Here is a 12,728-nt window from a genome sequence, read left to right as displayed (position 1 = left end):
TGTAAGGAAAGACAGTAAGACAGATATGATTAGTGTGTTGAGCTTGGACTTCACATATTGCAGCCTTTCATCCAGATACCTGCTGATTATAAAGGGCCTTCACCTTGTCTGGGATAAGCTGGAAGGGAACTGCATTATCACTGCTTCCCCTCCTCTTCACAAAGATCTAGATAATACATGCTTTGTGCTGTGAGAACTCCTGCTCTGAGTTGTGGTGCAGGACATGACTACAGCACCATTTATTTTCTAATACATCTACAGTACCATTTCTTTTTAGCTGAATCTCTTAACAAAGGACCTACAAAAACCATGACTGCTTAACCAGCTAAGTGACATGTTTGTCTTTGTGCTGTCTTTTATCAGCTGCGGGCCTGTCTCATGAGTATGTGTTTAGGAATTCAGTGTGAAACTGAAACAGCGAAACTGATGCTAAACCTCAGTTATGAACCTGTTTCTAAGAATTTGAAGAGACACATGACAGGAAGTTGTGGGTGAGGTTGTTTAATTATAGTAATCTTTAAACTGTTTTCCTTCAATTTAAAGGTTTTCCATGGAACATTTTAGTTTGGATTGTTATTATTATATAACACATGATTATCAATGATAATGACACAGGACAAGAGCTATACTGTAGGAGAACAATAAAATTAAGGAGCGTGAAAAACTAAATCATTGATGTCTAAATGTCTGCTACTTGAAAAGCACATTGATATATATCTATTTTTGTCACTTACTGTCATGTAGTATTTTTTTTTCTTTGGAAACTGACAAGTTGCACATTTTATTGGTGACATCCGTATTCTCATTTACTCACACTGCTACAAAATAGCCACAGTGAAGAAACCAGGAAACAGACTATTAAGTTAGATTTCTCTGTCTAACTACAGGGTGCTTTGTCGCAGAGAGCCCTGTATTCAAAGGATAGAAGTAGATTAATTATATGCTTCACCTTCCTTGGTTCAAGTTTCTTCCTTTGGGTAAATGAGCATTTGATAGATCCTGGAATTAAACAACACATTACTAATAACACACCCTCGCAAATACACATGTAATTAAATTTATTTTGAATAATTACTGGAAGGAACTGTGCTGACGTCAAAGCTACTTTGTAAAAGTCATATAACACGGAGGTTTTAGGCACAGCTCAACAATCTTTCCAACAGAGACTTTTCCTGCAGGTTTTAGCTGCCTCTAAGTGGTTTAATAAAGAAAGTGCAACAGAAAACAACTTGTGTAAATAGCTTCACCTTCACACACGGCTTTGCTGCCATCTGATGGAATGGAGTCTTCTGCCATTTCAAATAGTTGATCATTATATGAAACTACAGTATGGATGAAGCATTTCCTGAAGAAAGTTGCACTACTGCAATGCTGAATGTACAGTATTCCCAGACTTCAAATGGTAAAATCTAATTTAAGAGAAATACAGTAGAGATGATTTAAAGAGATTAATGTGTACAGAACGAGCAAAAATAAATAGTTTTCAAAATAAAGAAGACTGAAGTAACATTTAAGGAATACAGTATTTATATTGAAATCATGAAAGATGGATTCCTAATGAATCAGCAAGTTTAGCAATCGTGGTGACTTTTAAAAATAAAAGCTTTTACAAAATGGCAGTTGAAGTTGAATGAATTCAGCCTTCATAAGCCTGCCCCAAAAACCAGGAAAAGACCTTACGCTTCCATCAAGTTACAGACCAATATAAATAATAAATGTAGATTTAAAAATAGTCTCCTACAACTAGAAGATTAGAAAAAATCGTTCCATATATAATTCACTCTGATCAAACAGGCTTTATTAAAGGTAGACAGTCAACAAACAATATGAACAGATTAATCAATTTAATTTATTATGTCACCACACAAAAACTAGAGTCAGCCATCATCTCCTTAGATGCAGAAAAAGCTCTCGATAGAGTAAACTGGAAGTTTCTTTTAGCCACTTTGCATAAATTCGGCATTGGGAAATCATTCATAGACTGGATCCAAATACTATACAGCTCAGCAAACGCTGCAGTCAGAACAAATAACCAGACCTCATGAAGGTGTAATCTGCATAGAGGGACCAGACAGGGCTGCCCACTTTTTGCCATCACTGTTTGCAATATTTACCTCTAGCCGCAGCAATAAGACAGCATGAAGGAATTACACTAAATCAGTAAATCATAAAATATGTTTATATGCTGACGATGTGTTACTGTTTCTCCTGGAGCCACAGAGGTCTCTTCCTACAACTATCAGCCTCATAGATGATTCTCAGGAACTTCAGAATACTCTGTTAACTGGACAAAACCTATAGTGTTACCACTTAACCTTGAAGGTGAATAACATATCTTCTACCACACTCTACTTTGGGGAACATTAAATACTTCGGCATTGAATTGTCCTCTAGGATATCAGAGTGCTATGCTGTGTCTGGCACGGTGGTGGGGGGGTGCCTGGTGGTTGGGAGTGTCTGTCTGCCTAAAGGACCTGGGAAACGGGGCTATAAGAGTATATATATATTTCTTATATACTCCAACAAAACTGTCCATCACAATACAGCATTCAGCCTAATACATGCTGCTTGTTTAAACTGGTGGACAGAACAAAAAAAATGTTCCTTGTTCAAAGCAGCTTTAACCTATTATGAGTATACTTTTTATAACATAAAGTAATGAATTATCAATGACTGCTGGAATCAGTGGGTCATGATGTAATTTTGCTGGAATGGTTAATGCTGAAGTTTCTCTTCAAACAGCACAGGACAGAAGAACAGATTCAGAGGTGTTTTTGTGATGAAAGGTGTGTAACAGAGTACTGTAACTGCAGGCAGTTTCTTGCAAAGCTACGGTACAGTATGTTTGGCTTGTTCTGTGGTTCAGTTGTTCTCAGGACCCTCTGTGTCCATCCACACATCATCTCACTGCGTCTCCCTGAGTTGGATCTTCATGCGGTACGGTTTGGGAGTTAGAGTGACCCCATACAATGGGGTGTAGTCTGGATCTCCAGCATCCTCAGGCCAGATGAACTTGAACTTTCTCAGAAGGGTCACCATGATAAGGAAGAGTTCCATACGAGCCAGACCCTCTCCCAGACACATACGAGGACCTGACACATAGAAAGGCCTTAATTATCTACAGTTGTTTGACCAAACAATCTGTATATAACTACAACGATGTTTATGTTCCTATACCCGTAGAGAAAGGCATGAAAGCCTCAGGCTTAACAAAGTCTCCCTGGTCACCAATGAAGTTTTCAGGGTTGAATTCATGTGGAAATTTCCATTGTCCTTCTTCATTCAGCACTGATGTGAGATTAGGAATAATCATTGTACCCTGAAAAGAACATTTTGTACACATGTAACTCCATTTATCCTTCATTGATAATAGCTTCCTGACAATTTGCTAAATTGACCACAAGTTTTTTTAGATTTCACCTGCCCTTTGCTTGTGACACTTGTAACAGTTACTGTCTTCATACTAAACTACACAGAACTGAGGTTTCTTTACAAAAACACTTGTGTTGTCTTGATTTTTCCAAACCTTCTTCTCACCTTGGGAATGGAATATCCCATCAGCTCTGTGTCTTTGGTTGTGCAGTGAAAGACACTAAGTGGAACAGTGTTGGCTACTCTCTGCACCTCATGGATCACAGCCTGGATAAGTCAGTTTTTAAAAAGGATTCAACAACATTTCATAACTGAGTAAAAATGAAAAAAGTATAACGCATTTCACAAGAACAAATAATACAACAAATAAAGTTATTAATTAAAGCTGAATGAATGTTAAAGACTACAGTAGTCCAGACAAACTTTATCAGACATCCTAATTATTTTGAATAGATTTGTACACTGTAAAAAATGCTCAATTTGAAGCTTTCTATTCTAATTAAAAACATACATATTATATATATATATATATATATATATATATATATATATATATATATATATATATCTATATATATACGTGTATATACACGTATATATATGTATATATATACATATACATATATATATAGAAAGAGTGTGTATGTATGTATGTATGTATGTGTATGTATGTATGTATGTATGTATGTATGTATGTATGTAGTATGTATGTATATATATATATATATATATATATATATATATATCTATATATATATATATATATATCTCTCTTCTCTCTTCTCTCTTCTCTCTACTCTCTCTCTCTGTACTCTCATATCCTCTCTCTCTCTCTCTTCTATATCTCTCTCTCTCTCTCTCTATCTCTCCTCTCTCTCTCTCCCCCTCCGCGGGTGGTCTCATCCACTTTCCAAGCTCGGGTCCTCTGGCTCGGGTCCTCCCTGGCCCGTATCGGGCCAGGGAGCTTGAGGGTTCTGCGCAGTATCCTTGCTGTTCCTAGGACTGCACTTTTCTGGACTGAGATTTCGGATGTTTTTCCAGGGATCTGTCTTAGCCACTCCTCCAGTTTGGGGGTCACAGCCCCTAGTGCTCCGATCACCACAGGCACCACTGTGGCCTTCACCTTCCAAGCCTTCTCCAGTTCTTCTCTGAGCCCTTGGTATTTCTCTAGTTTCTCATGTTCCTTTTTCCTGATGTTGCCATCGCTTGGTATTGCCACATCCACCACTACGGCTTTCCTCTGCTCTTTATCCACCACCACAATGTCTGGTTGGTTCGCCATTACCATTCTGTCAGTCTGGATCTGGAAGTCCCACAGGATCTTGGCTCGCTCGTTCTCTACCACCTTGGGAGGTGTTTCCCACTTTGACCTTGGGGTTTCCAGTCCATACTCCGCGCAGATGTTCCTGTATACTATGCCAGCCACTTGGTTATGGCTTTCCATGTATGCTTTGCCTGCCAGCATCTTACACCCTGCAGTTATGTGCTGGACCGTCTCTGGGGCCTCTTTGCACAGTCTACACCTTGGGGTCTTGTCTGGTGTGGTAGATCTGGGCCTCTATGGCTCTGGTGCTCAGGGGCCTGCTCCTGTGCAGCCAGGATGAGTGCCTCTGTGCTGTCCTTCAGCCCAGCCCTTTCAAGCCATTGGTAGGATTTGTTGAGATCAGCCACTTCAGTTATGTTCCGGTGGTACATCCCGTGTAAGGGCTTGTCCTCCCATGATGGTCCCTCTTCCAGCATCTCATCCTCTGTTCTCCACTGCCTGAGACATTCACTCAGCACGTCATCTGTCGGGGGCCTTATCCTTGATGTACTTATGGGTCTTGGATTGTTTCATCCTGGATAGTGGCTCTCACGCTCACTAGTCCTCAGCCTCCTTCCTTGCAGCTAGCGTACAGTCTCAGGGTGCTGGATTTGGGGTGGAACCCTCCATGCATGGTGAGGAGCTTTTGTGTCTTAACATCTGTGGTCTGTATCTCTTCCTTTGGCCACCTTATTATTCCCGCAGGGTATCTGATCACTGGCAGAGCGTAGCTGTTTATTGCCCGGGATTTGTTTCTTGCCATGAGCTGGCTTCTTAGGACTTGCCTTACTCGTTGGAGGTATTTGGCTGTAGCCGTATTCCTTGTTGCCTGTTCAAGGTTGCCGTTTGCCTGTGGTATTCCAAGGTACTTGTAATTGTCCTCAATGTCTGCTATTCTTCCTTCTGGGAGTGAGACCCCTTATGTGTGGATTACCTTGCCTCTCTTTGTCACCATCCTCCCACATTTCTCGAGTCCGAATGACATCCCGATGTCCGAGCTGTAGATTCTGGTGGTGTGGATCAGCGAGTCGATGTCTCGCTCACTCTTGGCGTACAGCTTGATGTCATCCATGTAGAGGAGGTGACTTATGGTGGCCCCGTTCCGGAGTCGGTATCCATAGCCAGTCTTGTTTATTATTTGGCTGAGGGGGTTCAGACCTATGCAGAACAGCAGTGGGGACAGTGCATCTCCTTGGTATATGCCACATTTGATGGATACTTGGGCAAGTGGCTTCCCATTGCTTCAAGGGTGGTTCTCCACAACCTCATCGAGTTTGCAATGAAGGCCCTTAGAGTTCTGTTGGATGTTGTACAGCTTCCAAGCATTCAGTGATCCATGTGTGTGGCATTGAGTCATAGGCTTTCTTGTAGTCGATCCAGGGCTGTGCACAGGTTGGTGTGTCGCATTCTGCAGTCTTGGGCGGACTGTTCTGTTCTACCAGGAGTTGGTGTTTGGCTCCTCTGGTATCCTTACCAATGCCCTTCTGTGCTTCGCTCATGTATTGACTCATGTGCCCACTTATCTTAGCTGCAATGATGCCTGACATGAGCTTCCATGTTGTGGAGAGACAGGTTATTGGCCGGTAGTTGGATGGGACTGTGCCCTTTGAGGGATCCTTCATTATCAGGATCGTTCGCCCTTCAGTTATCCATTCAGGGTGAGTCCCATCCCTTAGCAGCTGGTTCATTTGTGCTGCCAGGCGCTCATGGATTGCAGTGAGCTTCTTTAGCCAGTAGGCGTGGATCATGTCAGGGCCAGGTGCTGTCCAGTTTTTCATACCTGAGACTCTATGTTGGATGTCTGCCACTGTGATAGTCACTGGATTCTGTTCAGGGAGGTTGCTGTGGTCTTCCCTCAGATCCACCAGCCACTGTGCATCACTGTTGTGTGATGCCTCCCTTTCCCATATACCCTTCCAGTACTGTTCAGTTTCCAGCCTTGGTGGGTCTGCTCTGTTGTTATTACCCTGCCATTGAGAGTATACTTTCGCAGATTGTGTTGCGGACAGCCGGTTTATTCATCTGGCTTCGTTATCTCTGGTGTATCTCTTTAGGCGGCTGGCCAGTGCTTCAGGTATGGTCATCTGGCTGTACCTCTTAGGCATTGGTCTTTTCATTGCACCTATCTGGGCCTCTGTCATTTGGCTCACTTCCCTCCGAGCTGCCTTGATTTTTGCCTCCAACCTTCGTTTCCATGGTGGGTATTGTTTCTCATGGCTCCCATGGTTGCTCTTATAGCCAAGCACCTCTAGGATCACTGATGCTGAAGCGTATATCAGCTCATTGGCTTCTGTGATTGTTGTGGTAGGGATCGCTCTCAATGCTGCATTCACATCTTCCATGAGACTTTCTGATGGTACTTCACTTAGCCGTTGTAGTGGGGTTCGGGGTTGCCTGTTCAATCTCGCCATGATCTTATCTTTCAGGTCAGTCGCTGCCTTGCTCAGCGTATCTGTGCTTATTGGGGCTTCGTACCCAATTTCCGGTTGGGGAGATGGTGAAACCTCCCCTCTGACCTGGCGTCCTGGCTCCCCCTTGCCGTAGCATTTGTGTTGTATCTCGTCAATCTCAAGTTGTGATAGCAGTTGCCGTTTGTGGATGTTGGAACACTACACAGCTACTAGTTGCTTCGCCGTCAGCCTTGAATGTGGGTTTCTCCGTTCCCATTCACCGCACATTCTTTGCATGTAGCCAGTCTCAGTCCAGAAAAGTGCAGTCCTAGGAACAGCAAGGATACTGCGCAGAACCCTCAAGCTCCCTGGCCTCTGGTAGAGGACCCGAGCTTGGAAAGTGGATGAGACCACCCGCGGAGGGTGAGAATAGAGTGTATATAGTATAGAGTTACAGATAGTTTTAACTTTTACACAATATATGACATATATTAAAAATATACATAATATCGTAACTGACATTTTGATTGCTTATTTTCCTATATCAATTTCTAATATACTACAAATATGCTTTGTATACTTATCTCGTGCATCTGTCTGACCATGTACTGTACCTGCATGTAGGGCATGTTGTGTCTGTCATCAAAGCTGACCAGATCCTTCCCTTTCAACACCTGGTCTATCTCCCGCTGACAGCGCTCTGGGAGTTACAGAAGACATTAGGATGCAGGAGGAAGGTAACACCATATACTGTAGTTACTTGATTACAAGTTCCCATCCATAGACTTCAAATAGAAAGAACATCTAAAAGCCTTATTCACAGACCTTGTATGTGTGGGTAGGTAGTGAGGTAAAGGAAGCCAGTAAGCAGCGTGTTGGAGGTAGTGTCAGTCCCAGCAAAGTGAAGATCAAGAGCGTTAAAGACAAGTCGATTTTCTGATAATAGGGAACCATCACTGCCTCTCTAAAAAGTAGATAAAGATTACTTTCAGACAAGTGTGAGATGCTATGTTGACGTCAATGCATCCCTCACCCATGTATAGACGTGGATAGTGGAATTATCAAGGACATACAGAAGGAACCAGAGTTTTACAAGGTGTCACATAGGCACAATGGTGGAAGGACCCAAATGCACATCGTCGCTTGGATAAACAAGTGTTTTAATAAGAACATATTCAGGCAGGCAATGGTCATACACAGGTTGGCAAAAACAAGGTCCGACAAGGAGTAGGCAAAGACGTGGTCAAAAAACAGGCAGAGGTCCAACACACTAGACTGGGCTATCAGAGACTGGACTAGAATCAAGACGGTTTTACCAAACAGGGTCATGCACTGGAACTGGAGACTCGACAACACTGGAATGCTGGTCATAGAATGATCGCAGACAATCTGGCAAGGTAACAAGGCTAAGGGTGGTGCTTAAGTACTGGGCTGATGATGGCTAGATAGGTTGCAGGTGAGTTAATGAAACCGGAAGTCAAGCTGGCTGAAACTAACAGTGACTGGAAACAGGAAGTACTGAGAACATAAACCGTAAATGAACAAAACAGTGATGTAAATGACTGAGGTTGTGACACAAGGCCTTTTGTCCTACAGTATAATTTATCTCGTTATACTATATGAGATATGCTTTTATTGGACAATGGGACTTTGATTGATTCTACTCCCTTTTCTGGATTTGTCAAAAGCCCAAATTAGACAACCATATGTTTAAAATGCCTTCTTTAAGGTTTTCTGCACTTTATCCTTTCCCTCTGTCCTAGTATTCAGTGGGAGTGAATTCTGCTTTTTCACCAATGTGAAAAAAAGCCTAATGGTCTTCTCATGTACATTTTACCAATAGTTTTCTTAAATGAAAACATTTTTAGCTCTAGTTGCATTTTACAATAAGTAAATGTAGATGTAGTGAACTAACTCACTGGTAAACTGTTTAAACTTTAATAAGAAGTACCTCAAAGCTTTACTGTATCTACAGTGTATCCACTGTGCATGCATGAACACATACGCACACCTTATCCAGTTCATCCAGATAACAGTCAACAAAGTCTCTTGGCTCTCCCGGGACTCTGGTTTTCATATGCTCATCCACTATATTCTGTGCAAGATTTTGACAAATCTGAAAAAAGACAAGTTTCATTCATTGGTTGTTATATGTGTGAGAAGAGGGAGAGATTCAGTAAATTCTAAAGTTAATGTTTATTTTTAGTTTTACTTTCAGTATGTGACTGACTAAAAAGGACTCTCCAAGTCAAATGAACACACCTCAAAATTTTTAAAACCCTTGTTAAAAGGTAGCGGCAGCTTACGCACGATGGGGTAACAGTCATAGAGCTGCAAGACAAAAATAAAGACGCACAAAGAATCTCATTACGATTTTCCAAAGTTCTCTACAGAGCTTTGTCAGAGGCAGGAAGAAGAGGCAGCACAGACCGGGCTGAGAGCTTCAGCAAAAATATGGAACATGCAGGTGTGGAGATAATATAAATGGGTCATAATTCACTTACCATACTCCAGGGCCCATTTGCTATCTTTGAATTCTCTGTGAAGCAACGAACAATCACTTTGATTAACTTGTCGTCATACTCGTAGCGTGTCCCAAACAGAACCTGGCAGATGATGTTAGATGCTGCATTATGGAACATGACTTGAGGACTCAGGGTTTTACCTGTGAAGGACATGGAAGAGGCTTCAGCACAACAGAAGCATTGCACAAGAAAAAGACAAAGAAAGACAGGAAGCGACTGTATGATAACCCACCAATGCTCTTGTCCAGTGTTTTAATGATGTGTTTTATCTCTCCATGAATCCGTTCCTCCATCGTATTCTTTCCCAGGCCAAAATTCCTCAGGGTCATCAGAGCAAAGCGACGATGTTCTTTCCAATTAGGGTTATAATCTGCTAGAATCAATCCTAAAATAAAAAAATAAATAAAAAGTTAACGTAATGTGGGGTTAAGAATGAACTACTGTAATGTTTTCTAAAAAGTTTGGATTTTTAGTTTGATTCATGCAGCATGCTGCATGCATTTAAACTCGATAATGCTTTGATGAATATGGAGATATGGCCTTGTCAGGCTGTAAATCAAAGTCAAACCTAGAGAAAAAGACAAGGTAAAACGAGCCAGATGTTTTACCAACATTTTAAGGAAATGCCACTGGATCATTGTTTATTGGGCCATTCTAGACATCGAGCTGAATCTTTGCTTTGACCTCTATGATTTTCCGAGTGTGAAATGAACGCGTCCCAAACAGAACCTGGGGACCACAGGAGTTCAGGGGTGGCTGTGGCTCACAGGGTAGAGTGGTCGCCCCCCATTTGGCTCCCCCACAGTGTCCTTGGACAAGACACTGAACCACCAGTTGTCCCTGATGTTAGCATAAGCTGCGTAACAGCTGTGAGGGCTTGTGTGTATGAATGGGTGAATGCAGTGTTGAAGTGTTTAGAGTACCAGCAAGGTAGAAAAGCGTTATACAACAGCACAACCATTTACTACATTTTTACTGAGATATATTAGATCTACAGTGTTTCACGTATCATGTACCTTTCCTCTGGGTGACGTCATTGACAAACAGGTCTTGGGGACGTCCAGAAAAATCACCAGCCTTGGTCACTAGAGCCTCTTTAATGACATGGAATCCATTTATAAATACAACTGGTTTGGGACCAAGGAAGAGGCTGTAAATGTTTCCATAAGACTTCCTCAACTGGGAGAGAACAAAAGAATTTGTCAGCATTATCAGCATTTGTTTCAGATGTTTAATGGCCATGAACGCAAACACTCCTATGCTTTTCTAGTTACCGAGGGTCCGTATGTTTATGGTCTGCTTCACACAGCTTCAGGTTTCTACACTTTTAACATGTTTTTGAAATGTTACAGCCACACAGTTTATCATAAAAGGGAAAGGAGGATCATGGTATTGTGTACACTACAGTCTACAGGTCCATGTTACTAAACTGTGCATAACCTGTAGCCTACTACTAAGCACACAAGGTTGTCAACTCTGTACAGGAAATGATAACGTGTTATGTAATCACATCAAAACAGAACCAATGCTGTTATCAACAGTCCCTGTGTATTTTACAGATCTTATACAGTAGTCAAAGGATTTTAGGTTATACTTTATTCGTAAAGCTACATTTTATATTGTTTTATTGTTTTCCTTACCCTCTCATAGTCCTTTAATGGGTTCTCTAGGTTCAGGCTCAACAAGTTCCCAAGCACTGGCAGAACAGGCGGCCCTGGGGGAAAGTTCTTCGGCCTCCTGGATTTGAGTAGACAAGTGACCAGCCAAATGCACAGCCATAGCAGGAGGAACACAGTAAACATGGTGAACTGAGCTGGACTGAACTTAACTGAGGAGACTAATTGTCTGACAGGCTGTCTAAGAGAAGCTGTGCTGCAAGCCCTACCTCTTCTGGCGGTGCACTTTGATCTAGAGCGGAGTCCAGAATTATATAACTTAAATAAAAATATAGAATGAAGACAATTCCTCATAAATTCCACCACAGTAGATATTTATGTGATAAAGCCAATCTTCAGGAGATTAACCCATTATGCTTTTTTTCAGATATTTCAATTTTACTTATGAATAGGTAGATTGTCTTGTTCACAATGCTGCAGCCTCACTGCGAACAATGTAAGGTACTGTTGCCCCTCTGAAGAAGAAAGAGGCAGTGAATCAGAGGAGGTTGGATCCATAGTATAACTCAGAAGCATGCAGAATAAAGCAAAGGACCCGAAAGCATGGAAAAGAAGTGATGTTCCAACAAATTAGAAGACTTTGCCTTTGAGTTTGATAACAAATAAAAAGCACTTTGCATTGTGAGAACTACATACTGTATAATTTATCTTTAACAGAGGGGAAAAATACAACTCTTTTGTTTCAACACTGTAGCCAGGCTGACTAAGATCCATGCTGTAACTGTGTCCAATCTTGTGTCAATTTAAATTGCAGCAATTTATTATTAACCAATGAAATCACAAGAAAGCAAAAAGTTTCAGGATGGGTCTGGATTTTCCCTTTTCACAGGGGAATAGGAGGAGCATCTGCTCCAGCCTTCTTTACAACCTACTCTGCTGGCATATTGACAGCATAGACTACAACTCCCAGAAGCCCCTGTAAGCAAAATCACAGTCCATTTACTTAGTCTGCTACTGCTAATCTAACTCTGCTCTCAGGGAAATCTGCACATGTATTTCACTAGCTAAAGTCTTAATGCAGCTGTGGTTTGTAGATAACGCAAGTGTTTTATTATAACAGTGATCCAGTAGTCAACAGTACCAGTCACCCCAGCTCTGACTGTGTGCTGGTGTATTATTTAACTTAAATTAAATTCAGAACTGTTAAACTGCTCTCACTTAAAGCGATGTAAAAGAGTTTGAGTAGTATTAAGACAGGCTTGGCATCAACAGATTTTTTATTCTGCTGTTGCATATATTAAAAAAAACACCGAAACACACTGTGCTGACGCTAAGGGGAGTTTGATTATCTGGGAATAAATCTGTGAGTGTCCGCACAGCTGAGACGCTACCACGCGGCTTTTTCATCCGCGAGCCCACACGTCATGTCCGACCCGCTTCCGGAGCCGAGATCGATGATTTTATTCTCTGTTTCAGCGAACGTCCCCGCCCCTCCTTGTTTTTCTGTTTGGACGGAGCAACG

At 41.7% G+C, this 12,728-nt stretch overlaps 1 protein-coding gene across 2 annotated transcripts; it reads right to left on the bottom strand.

The window, feature by feature from the left end:
• Positions 1-1,780: 1,780 nt before the first annotated feature.
• On the bottom strand, positions 1,781-12,639 carry LOC114867929 (cytochrome P450 2F2-like). Of its 2 annotated transcripts, XM_029171107.3 has the most exons (11): positions 11,231-12,639; positions 10,607-10,769; positions 9,823-9,975; positions 9,570-9,730; positions 9,328-9,396; positions 9,077-9,181; positions 7,891-8,029; positions 7,680-7,765; positions 3,538-3,639; positions 3,178-3,319; positions 1,781-3,092 (listed from the first exon to the last, which is right to left on the bottom strand). In XM_029171107.3, exons 1-11 carry the CDS (start codon positions 11,558-11,560, stop codon positions 2,905-2,907), a joined length of 1,638 nt encoding a protein of 545 aa, XP_029026940.1. In that variant the 5' UTR covers positions 11,561-12,639; the 3' UTR covers positions 1,781-2,904. The 2 variants fall into 2 exon arrangements, with proteins under 2 accessions (XP_029026940.1, XP_029026941.1); XM_029171108.3 differs by lacking the exon at positions 3,538-3,639.
• Positions 12,640-12,728: the final 89 nt, after the last annotated feature.

Source organism: Betta splendens, chromosome 13 (genome assembly GCF_900634795.4).
Source record: "Betta splendens chromosome 13, fBetSpl5.4, whole genome shotgun sequence".
Classification (NCBI taxonomy): Eukaryota; Metazoa; Chordata; class Actinopteri; order Anabantiformes; family Osphronemidae; genus Betta; species Betta splendens.
Note: the sequence above shows the minus strand (reverse complement) of the source record. Positions and strands in the feature narration are given on the sequence as shown.